At 36.3% G+C, this 12,246-nt stretch overlaps 1 protein-coding gene across 6 annotated transcripts in view; it reads right to left on the bottom strand.

Moving 5' to 3' along the window:
- Window positions 1-12,246, bottom strand: part of Hp1bp3 (heterochromatin protein 1 binding protein 3) — a 42,876-nt gene that overhangs the window by 8,677 nt on the left and 21,953 nt on the right. For all 6 annotated transcript variants that reach the window (XM_046418859.2, XM_046418862.2, XM_058571094.1 and 3 more), the window contains one exon: window positions 8,113-8,203. In XM_046418859.2, the coding sequence (XP_046274815.1) occupies window positions 8,113-8,203 (91 nt within the window). The remainder of the gene's footprint in view (window positions 1-8,112; window positions 8,204-12,246) is intronic.

Here is a 12,246-nt window from a genome sequence, read left to right as displayed (position 1 = left end):
TCACCAGTTCCCCACATCAGAGGCTGGAAAGTATTCCTATACCCTCTTGAATCTGGGCAAATGCTTGTGAATCTTTATAAGGTAGAAGTGATACTGTGCTACTTCCAAGGGAAGCTCTTTCCTGGCTTTGCAGTTTCTATCTCTTTCCTTTTGGGAGCCAATCATCACAGGAAGTCATCTTTCAAATGAACCCTCCAGTCTAGATGTCCTTGTTGCCCTCCTGAACCTTTCTTGAATTCCAGGCGCACAAATAATTAAATGAAACAAATGAAAGGTATTTTGCAATGCAAAAAAGAAATATTTATGCCCCAAACAATGGTGCAGCTATGTTCGTCAAACAAACTCTTCTCAAGTTCAAGAGTCTAATAGACCACCACACCATAATCATGGGAGACTTCAACACACCTCTCTCGCCACTGGACAGATCTTCCAAACAAAAGTTGAATAAGGAAACTATAGAACTCAATAACACTATTAATAACCTAGACCTAATTGACATATATAGAGTATACCACCCAACATCAAGCAGTTACACTTTTTTCTCAGCAGCACATGGATCCTTCTCAAAAATAGATCATATATTATGTCACAGGGCAACTCTTAGACAATATAAAGGAGTAGAGATATTACCATGCATCTTATCTGATCATAATGGAATGAAACTGAAAATCAACGATAAAAGAAGGAAGGAAAAAGCATACATCAATTGGAGAATGAACAATAGGTTACTGAATGATCAATGGGTTATAGAAGACATCAAGGAGGAAATTAAAAAATTCTTAGAGATAAATGAAAACACAGACACAACATATCGGAATCTATGGGACACATTGAAAGCAGTTCTAAGAGGAAAATTCATTGCTTGGAGTTCATTCCTTAAAAAAAGAAAAAACCAACAAATAAATGATCTCATACTTCATCTCAAAATCCTTGAAAAAGAAGAGCAAAACAACAGCAAAAGAAGTAGAAGGCAAGAAATAATTAAAATCAGAGCTGAAATTAATGAAATCGAAACAAAAGAAACAATTGAAAAAATTGACAAAACTAAAAGTTGGTTCTTTGAAAAAATAAACAAAATCGACAGACCCTTAGCGATGCTAGTGAAGAGAAGAAGAGAGAGAACTCAAATTACTAGCATACGGGATGAAAAAGGCAATATCACAACAGACACTTCAGAAATACAGAAGATAATCAAAAACTATTTTGAATCCTTATACTCCAATAAATTAGAAGATAGTGAAGGCATAGATAAATTTCTTAAGTCATATGATCTGCCCAGATTGAGTCAGGAGGATATAGAAAACCTAAACAGACCAATATCAATTGAGGAGATAGAAGAAACCATCAAAAGACTACCAACTAAGAAAAGCCCAGGTCCCGATGGGTATACAGCAGAATTTTACAAAACCTTTAAAGAAGAACTAATACCAATACTTTTCAAGCTACTTCAGGAAATAGAAAAGGAGGGAGAACTTCCAAATTCATTCTATGAGGCCAACATCACCCTGATACCTAAACCAGACAAAGACACTTCAAAGAAAGAAAACTACAGACCAATATCTCTAATGAACCTAGATGCAAAAATCCTCAATAAAATTCTGGCGAATCGGATACAAAAACATATAAAAAAAATTGTACACCATGATCAAGTAGGATTCATCCCTGGGATGCAAGGCTGGTTCAATATACGGAAATCAATAAATGTTATTCACCACATCAATAGACTTAAAAATAAGAACCATATGATCATCTCGATAGATGCGGAAAAAGCATTTGACAAAGTACAGCATCCCTTTATGTTCAAAACTCTAGAAAAACTAGGGATAACAGGAACATACCTCAATATTGTAAAAGCAATCTATGCTAAGCCTCAGGCTAGCATTATTCTGAATGGAGAAAAACTGAAGGCATTCCCTCTAAAATCTGGAACAAGACAGGGATGCCCTCTCTCTCCACTTCTCTTCAACATAGTTCTCGAAACACTGGCCAGAGCAATTAGACAGACGAAAGAAATTAAAGGCATAAAAATAGGAAAAGAAGAAATTAAATTATCACTATTTGCAGATGATATGATTCTATATCTAGCAGACCCAAAAGGCTCTACAAAGAAACTATTAGAGCTAATAAATGAATTCAGCAAAGTGGCAGGATTTAAAATCAACACGCATAAATCAAAGGCATTCCTGTATATCAGCGACAAATCCTCTGAAATGGAAATGAGGACAACCACTCCATTCAAAATATCTTCAAAAAAAATAAAATACTTGGGAATCAACCTAACAAAAGAGGTGAAAGACTTATACAATGAAAACTACAGAACCCTAAAGAGAGAAATAGAAGAAGATCTTAGAAGATGGAAAAATATACCCTGCTCATGGATAGGCAGAACTAACATCATCAAAATGGCGATATTACCAAAAGTTCTCTATAGGTTTAATGCAATGCCAATCAAAATCCCAATGGCATTTCTTGTAGAAATAGAGAAAGCAATCATGAAATTCATATGGAAAAATAAAAGACCCAGAATAGCAAAAACAATGCTAAGCAAGAAGTGTGAATCAGGCGGTATAGCGATACCAGACTTCAAACTATACTACAGAGCAATAGTAACAAAAACAGCATGGTACTGGTACCAAAACAGGCGTGTGGACCAATGGTACAGAATAGAGGACACAGAAACCAATCCACAAAACTACAACTATCTTATATTTGATAAAGGGGCTAAAAGCATGCAATGGAGGAAGGATAGCATCTTCAACAAATGGTGCTGGGAAAACTGGAAATCCATATGCAACAAAATGAAACTGAATCCCTTTCTCTCGCCATGCACAAAAGTGAATTCAAAATGGATCAAGGAACTTGATATCAAATCAGAGACGCGCCGTCTGATAGAAGAAAAAGTTGGCTACGATCTACAGTCGGTGGGGTCGAGCTCCAAATTCCTCAATAGGACACCCATAGCACAAAAGTTAATAACTAGAATCAACAAATGGGACTTACTCAAACTAAGAAGTTTTTTCTCAGCAAAAGAAACAATAAGAGAGGTAAATAGGGAGCCTACATCCTGGGAACAAATCTTTACTCCTCACACTTCAGATAGAGCCCTAATATCCAGAGTATACAAAGAACTCAAAAAATTAGACAATAAGAGAACAAACAACCCAATCAACAAATGGGCCAAGGACCTGAACAGACACTTCACAGAGGAGGACATACAGTCAATCAACAAGTACATGAAAAAATGCTCAACATCTCTAGCTGTCAGAGAAATGCAAATCAAAACCACCCTAAGATACCATCTCACTCCAGTAAGATTGGCAGCCATTAGGAAGTCAAACAACAACAAGTGCTGGCGAGGATGTGGGGAAAAGGGTACACTTGTACATTGCTGGTGGGACTGCAGATTGGTGCAGCCAATTTGGAAAGCAGTATGGAGATTTCTTGGAAAGCTGGGAATGGAGCCACCATTTGACCCAGCTATTCCCCTTCTTGGTCTATTCCCTAAAGACCTAAAAAGAGCATGCTACAGGGACACTGCTACATCGATGTTCATAGCAGCACAGTTCACAATAGCAAGACTGTGGAACCAACCTAGATGCCCTTCAATAGAAGAATGGATAAAAAAAATGTGGTATTTATACACAATGGAGTATTACTCTGCATTAAAAAATGACAAAATCATAGAATTTACAGGGAAATGGATGACATTAGAGCAGATTATGCTAAGTGAAGCTAGCCAATCCCTAAAAAACAAATGCCAAATGTCTTCTTTGATATAAGGAAAGTAACTAAGAACAGAGTAGGGACGAAGAACAGGAGAAGAAGATTAACATTTAACAGGGATGAGAGGTGGGAGGGAAAGGGAGAGAGAAGGTAAATTGCACGGTAATGGAAGGAGACCCTCAGGGTTATACAGTGGAGGGGGTAGAGAGAGAGGAGGGGAGGGGAGGGGAGAGGTGGGGAGGGGGGAGGGTGGATGATGGGAAAGGCAGCGGAGCACAACAGACACTAGTATGGCAATTTGTAAATCAATGGATGTGTAACTGATGTGAATCTGCAATCTGTGTATGGGGTGAAGGTGGGAGTTCATAACCCACTAGAATCAAAGTGTGGAATATGATATGTCAAGAAATTTGTAATGTTTTGAACAACCCACAATAAAAAATTAAAAAAAAAAAAAAAAAAAAAAAAAAAAGAAATTCAGATGGCTTACCAAAGTATATTTCATTTTTGCTATTTCCCCTTGTGCTCTTATGATTTTCATTTCTACATATATCATAAACTCTCATTGCATTGTTATTAAAGGTATTGAATTTACACACAATAATAAAATTCTTTTACATAAAAAAAAAAAAAAAAAGAAAAGACATCAACATTGGAAAGGAAGAAGTAAAATGATCTCTGCAGATAACATTATCCCATATGTAGGAATCTACCAAAACAAAAAAAATCCTATTATAACGAGTAAATCAGTTCATCAAGGTCAGGATACAAGATATTTAGATAAGCAAACTATATTTCTATAGGCTAGCAAGAACAACCTGAAAATTAAATCAAGAAAACCCTTTCATACCTTATAGCTCCGAAATACTCAGGAATAAATTTAACAAAATAATTTCAAGATTATGGACTGAAAACTATAAAATGCTGCTGAGAGAAATCACAAAAATGAAACGACCTTTGGGATTCATGGATTAAAAAACTAGACAAAAGGGTGGGGATGTGGCTCAAGCGGTAGCGTGCTTGCCTGGCATACGCGTGGTGCTGGGTTTGAACCTCAACACCACATAAAAATAAAATAGATATTGTGTCCACCTAAAAAACAAACAAACAAACAAAAAACAACTAGACAAAAAGTAAAGATAACAATTCTTCCTAAAGTGATCTATAGAGTCAATACAATTCCCACCAAAATCTCAGCTGGCTCCCCCCCTCCCACACACACACCAGAAGTCAAACATTCTTAAAAAAGAGGATTTATAATTCTGAAATTCACTCTAAAGCTATAGTCATCAAGACAGTGGTTACAACATTACGGATTTGCAGGGCTAGGGATGTGGCTCAGTGGTAGAATGCTTGCCTAGCATGCGTGAGGCCCTGGGTTCCACTTACCAGCACTGGAAAAAAAAAGAAAGAAAGAAAGAAAAAAAAATAATTCTGTTCAACAGAACAGAACTGAAAGTTCAGAAATAAACCCTTGTATTTATGGTCAATTGATTTGTGATAAGGTGTCAAGGCAATTCAACAAGGAAAGGAACAATCTTTTTCAATGCTGCTGTGACCTTAAATTAGGTAACAGATATTAAAGATCAAAAGCACAAACAATTTTTAAAATTTTATATATAATGCCGGGTGTGGTGGTGCATGCCTGTAATCCCAGTGATTCAGGAGGCTGAGACAGGAGAATCACCGAGTACAAAGCCAGCCTCAGCAACAACTGAAGCGCTAAGCAACTCAGTGAAACCCTGACTCAAAATAAAATACAAAATAGGGGTGGGGATGTGGCTCAGTGGTCAAGAACCCGAGTTCAACCTCTAGTAGCGAAAAAAAAAAAAAAATTGATAAATGAAACTTCATCAAAATTAAACACTTTTATGCTCTCAAAGATACTATCAATAAAGTCACAGAATAGAAAAAAATATTTCCAAGTCATATCTAATAAGAGACTTTTATCTAGATGAAGAACTCTCGGGCAGGTGCAATGTGCAGGCCTATAATCCTAGCAGCTCAGGAAACTGAGGCAGAAGGATCTCGAGTTCAAAGCCAGCCTCAACAAAAAGTGAGGCACTAAGCAATTTAGTGAGACTCTGTCTCTAAATAAAATACAAAAAATAGGGCTGGGGATGTGGCTCAGTGGTTGAGTGCCCCTGAGTTTAATTCCCCATACCAAAAAAAAAAAAAAAAAATAGGGCTGGGGATGTGGATCATTGGTCGAGCACCTGAGTTCAATCCCGGGTACCAAAAAAAAAAAAAAAAAAAAAGAACTCTTAAAACAAATAACCTTGTTTTTAAAATGGACAAAAAGATCTGAATAGACATTCATCAAAGAAACTAACAGCCTATAAGTGCTCATCATCAATAATCACTAGAAAAATGCCAATCAAAATTGTAATCAAATACCATTTCATATCTACTAGTATGGCTAATAATAAAAAGAATAAGAGCAGATGTTGACAGAATACAGATAAACTTATACACTGCTGATGGAAATATAAAATGGTGCAAAATGCCAGTTTCTTAAAACACAAATTCACCCTGTAGCCCAGCAAGTCTATTCCTAGACATATATCCCGAGAAAATGAAAACACATCTGCAGCTGAAGCCCCAGCATTTGGGAGCATGAGGCAGGAGCATTTCAAGTTTGAGGCCAGTCTCAGCAACTCATCAAGACGCTGCCTCAAAATTAAAAAATTAAAAAGACTGGGGATATAGCTCAGTGGTAAAGTGCCCCTGTGTTCAATTCCCAATACTGATAAAAAAGAGAGAGAGAAAGTGTATGTATTTACAAAGACTTGGACATAAACGTTCACAGGCAGAATTCACAATTTAAGTAAAAAGTAGAAATAATCCAAATATCCATCACCTCATGAACAGATATACAAATGCTAGAGCCACAATGGAGCACTACTTGGTAATAAAAAACTGTAGACAGGGACTGGGGATGTGGCTAGGCACTTGCTTGGGCATGTGTGAGGCACTGGGTTCGATTCTCAGCACCACATAAATAAATAAGTAAGTAAATAAAAGTATTGTGCCTGCCTACAGTCAAAAAATAAATAAATAAAAAGTGCAGGTGCATGCTGCAATATGTAAAACTGAAAGAAGCTAGATACAAAAGGCCATGTAACGAATGGTTTCACATCTTTATGAAATGTGCAGAATGTATAGAGAAAGAAGATCACCAGGATGCCTGAGGCTAGGCATGGCAATGTTAAGTGACTACAAATGAGCACAAGGGATCTTTTTTGGGCACTGGAAATGTCCCAAATTCAATGGTGTCAGTAATACATAAACTGATTAAAATTCACTGAATTATAAATTTTAACTTGAGTATGCATTAGGGTATATAGTAAATTATACCTCAATAAAGATTGAAAACAACCAACCTACCATTTGTAGACTTTTGGTAGGATCAAAGAACAATCAATATCCACAACTTTCTGCAAGTTCTCTTACTATACTACACATTTTTCTAACTGTATTTCTATGTGAGGCTGGACATTCTTCATAGACTCCAAATACATTGGAACAGATAACAGTTATCTATTAAAGCTAGATATTAAGGACATTTGCAAAAAATATAAAAAGTGCTTCTCTCTTCATTAAAAAAAGTTTGAGGGAAAATAATTATTTTCCATGAAAAATGTAATTTTTAAAAATGTTCTTACAGTACTGGGAATTAAACTTTGGGGTGCTCTACCACTGAGCTACAATCTGTCCTTTTTGAGACTGGGTCTCATTAAGTTGCAGAGACTGGACTCCAACTTGTGATCCTCCTGCCTCAGTCTCCTAAGTCACTGGGATTACAAGCATGAGTCACTACAGCAAGTTACCCATTATTTTTAAATGAATTAGTAAGTATTTTAAAACTTCCTCAGTTTTAATTTCTAATACAGTAAATACTGCTATTAGTATAACCCACATCAACAAAAACTCTAGCTGGGTGCAATGGCGCATGCTTATAATCCCAGCATATTGGGAAGCTGAGGCAGGAAGATAGAAAGTTCAAGACCAGCCTCAGCAATTTAGTGAGGCTCTAAGTAATTTCATGAAACACTGTCTCAAAATTTTAAAAAATAAAAAGGGGAGAGGATGGGCTGGGATTGTAATTCAGTGGTAAAGCACTTGCCTTGCAAGTGTGAGGCCCTGGATTCGATCCTTAGCACCACATAAAAAATTAAATAAATAAAGATACCGTGCCCATCTACAACTAAAAAATACATACAAACAAACGAATAAACAAATAAATAAATAAGGGCTAGGGATGTAGCTTAATAATAAAACACCCCTGATTTCAATCTCCAGTACCAAAAAAAAAAATAACTCTTTGGGTTTCTCAATACATTTTTAGATTATAAAGAGGATCCGAAACCCAAATCTTTGGCTTCTAACCTGGAATGTCCCCGAAGCACCTTTGCCAGTTATTTGTTCTAACTGTCCTTTCTCTACTGCTCTCTGCAGAGCATTCTTCAACAGCTGAGGCCTGCAGGAAAAAACAAAAACAAAACAAAATATAGTAATAAATACATCAATGAAAGAAAAATTTAAAGATCAAGGGTTATTTCCTAATCTAAAGTTCTGACTCTGCTGGCATCCTTTTTTTTTTCCCAATCAAAGAAGCAAAGTTATTACCTATACATAAAGAACCAGGTATCATACAAAGAACAAATTTTCAAACTGCTAGAGCACCCCCAAATCTCATCACTTATTACCGTTAGTCTACAACAGTGACATGCTTTAACAATTAAGCAAAGGATGGATCTCTCTCTCTCTCTTTTTTTTTTTGAAATGGGGCCTTATTGTGTTGCCTGGGCTGGAGAGAGGTTTTGGTCGATCATATCTATAAAATGCAATGTGTAGACCACGTTTGACTAAAAACTTGGCAGCACAAGTGTAAAAGGTCACATTGGAGACAACTGGGGACATGTGAACTTGGACTGGTATTAGATTTTAAGGGATTATTAGTTTTGTTAGGAATAATATTAGTATGATAGTTCTTTATTTTTGCATGTATTTTGAAAATGTTCAAAATTGAATGTTTATAAAGTAGAAAAGGCTCTTTCTACCATGTGACAACACAATGAGAAGGCACTCATCTACAACTTGGAATAATAATAAAGCAGTCAAGACAGGTCTGTGGTGATGGCCTTTGAGTAAAAACCTGATGTAAAGCAATTATTAATTAAATAAATAATAATAATAAAAGAATAGACTGAAGGGGGCCTTGGAAAAAAACAGCAAAGTAGATTAAGAAGGGAAAACCTTTCAGGCAAAGGAAACAGCAAATGTAGTCTATGAGGCCAGTAAAAGACAAAAGAGCAGTAGTTGAGGTCAGAGATGGAATGGACATGTAATGTCTTATGGGCTGTTTTAAAGACTCTTGCTTTTTTATTATTATTACTAATTTTGTGTGATGTGAATAACCTCTCCCAACAACATGTGCATTATGGTGCTACATATTTGATAATGATTCTTTGATGTTGGGAAGGGATTTTAAAAATACTGTGGTTAAACTGGGTTTCTTCCTTTGATTTTCATATTTTAAATAAAGCCACAGTCATTTATACAAAAAAAAAGCATCTGTCCCTAGGCAAATCTTTTGAGAATAGAGATCAAAGTAAACTGCATAGGTTTTTACATCATTTCTGTATGTATCTGATATATAGATCAATATCTGCACAAAATTAATCTTTTATTTTCTGGTAACTTGTGATCATTAAAAAGTGTTTGAAACTTTCTCATGAAATGTATATAATGGTATGAAAAAATCCTTTGGAGAAATGTGTGTTCCTTTCATTTTAACCAAATTGCAAATTTTCAGCATGAATGTGAAAAGCATTAAAATTATAATTTTGTGTACAAGACCAAATAATTCACTAAATTTGCCCCTTTTTACACAAAATAAAATGTTAAAATTAAAAAACGACAAGTCTTTAACTATGAGGGGGGGTGGGAAGCCAATGGAGGGTTTGAGTTAGAAAGGTGACATGATCACACATTTTAAAGTCTCACTTTGGCTGGCGATGTTAAGAATAGACTGAAGGGGGTGGGCTGAGGTTGTGGCTCAGCAGTAGAGTGCTCGCCTAGCACAGCAAGGCCCTGGGTTCGATCCTCAACACCACAGAAAAATAAATAAAATTAAAGGTAAAAAAAAAGAATAGACCAAAGGGGGCCTTGGAAAAAATAGGAGGAGGTTATGTGTTCTAATACAGATAGGAGATGGTATTAGTCTGGGAGAGATTCAGGGTGAAGGTGATGAGAAGTAGTCTGTTCAACAATACTTTATTTTTGGTATCAAGGATTTAATCAAGGGCTCTCAACCACTGAGCCTCATCCCCAGCCCTTTTTTAAGACAGGGTCTAGCTAAGTTGCTTAGACCTTAAGTTGTTGGGATTATAGGTGTGTGCCACCATGCCCAGCTTTAATGATATCTTTTAAAGACAAAGCTAAATAATTGCTTATAGATGACATAGATCTCTATCAGCACAAAGTTTCTACAACTGGAAAGATGCTGCTGCTATTAACTAAAGTAAGATGATGTGGAAGAATGCAGGGCTTGTTTTGCTGGAGTTGGGGAGGATAATCAAGAGTTCAGTTTTGGATACTTAAGTTAAACATCCTGGTGGTAATGTTGAACAGTATCTATACATCTGAATATGGAGTTAAAAGGGAGGTGTGGATTATATTTACACATTTGTGAATTAATGTGTGTGTACAGGTAGTATTTGAAGGTTTGCAAATGGAAACAATTACTGGGGAGTATGTACAGAAAAGACCAGAGGCCTAAGGTGTACTACAGGGGGTTATTTATATTAAAGGGTCAATGAAATCCTTAAAAGGTTGAAAAGAGGAGTAGTAAGGCTTCAGTAAGACATCAAGAAGGGCTGGGGTTGTGGCTCAGTGGTACAGCACTCGCCTAGCAATATATGAGGCCCTGGGTTCAATCCTCAGCACCACATAAAGATAAATAAAGGTATTGTGTCCATCTACAACTAAAAAATATTTTAAAAAAAAGACATCAAGGAGGTATCATACCCTGGAGGGCAAGTGAAGAAATGTTTTAAGCAGTGAGGAATCAAGTATGTTAAATGGTGGTGAGAGAGCAGCAACTTAAGGCTAAGAAATTTGCAATGTGGAAGAGACTGTGACGCCAAGAGCAAAGAGTAGTAAAACATGGAGTTGAAGTGTGACAAAAGTAGGTTTATGTGCTCAGTGAGGTGGCGCATGCTTTGTAATTCCAAAAACTTGGGAGGCTGAGGCAGGAAGATCACAAGTACAAAGCCAGTATCAGTAACTTAGCAAGATCCTGTCTCAAAAATAAAAAATAAAAAGGTTAGGAATATGGCTTGGTGATTAAGTACCCCTGGGGTTTAATCCTCAGTATCCTACTCCCCACTCAAAAAAATAAAAAAATAAAAAAAGTGGGTTTGAGAAAGTAGGAGGGGAGTAAATATAAATAGCATAGGCAATTTCTTTTTTTCTTTTTTTTTGCAGTGCTAGGATAAAATTCAGGGATTGCCCATGCTGGGCAAGCACTGTACCCCTGAGCTACACCACAATTCATAATTTCTAAAATATATATGTATTTTTAGTTGTAGACGGACACAATATCTTTATTTATTTTACGTGGTGCTGAGGATGAAACCCAGTGCCTCACATGTGCCAGGCAAACATTTTACTACAGAGCTATAGCCCCAGCCCAACAATTCATATTTTTGAAACATTTTAATTGTTCTTTTGTTTGGCCAAGGAAGTGGGGCTCCATTTTCAAAATGTATGACAGGACTCCACTGTGATCAGAGTAGAGAAAATCAATGATTTCACAGAAGAGGGAAAAAATGTACCAATAAAAAAGTCATGGATTATGAGTACCTGTACAAATACGTAACAACAAATCCCATCATTATGTACAAGTATAATGCAAAAATAAAAAATGTGGAGAAAAAGATTATTAATGAAGGACTGGGGTTGTAGCTCAGTTGTTAAGAGCACTTGTTTAGCATGTATGAGGCACCAGGTTCGATTCTCAGCACCCATATAAATAAATAAAGGTCCACTGACAACAAAAGTAAGTAAATAAATAAATGAAAATACATCTATATAAATGTGTATATATATCTCACCTCAAACTTAATAAAAGGGCTGGGGATGTTGCTCATTGGTTAGGCAACCCTGGGTTCAATTCCTAGAATTAGCTATGGGGATGGGGGCAGGGGAGGTCATGGATAAAGGTCTTCAGGTTCACTGGCATCGTTGAGTAAACAACCCATTATTATTAGGCAAAGTTTGTTTCAATAAGATGATGCCAAAAAAATGTTTCAAAAGATTACAGACATGGAGTACAATCACACTGAGAGCAACACACATTCTTATGTAAATAGAGTAGAAACCTAGGAAAGGAAAAAAAAGATGAAACAAAAAAATATTTATTACTGGGGGAGAATATGGTTTCCAGTCACTAAAAAATAGAGAATAAGGGAAATAAAAGTGAAATGTGTTTCCATCTTTAAATGCATTATACAATGC

The sequence above is a fragment of the Marmota monax genome, unplaced genomic scaffold, assembly GCF_021218885.2.
Source record: "Marmota monax isolate L192 unplaced genomic scaffold, Marmota_monax_Labrador192_F-V1.1 WCK01_AAM20220418_F8-fsc00008, whole genome shotgun sequence".
NCBI lineage: Eukaryota > Metazoa > Chordata > Mammalia > Rodentia > Sciuridae > Marmota > Marmota monax.
This window is presented reverse-complemented; position numbering and strand designations above follow the sequence as displayed.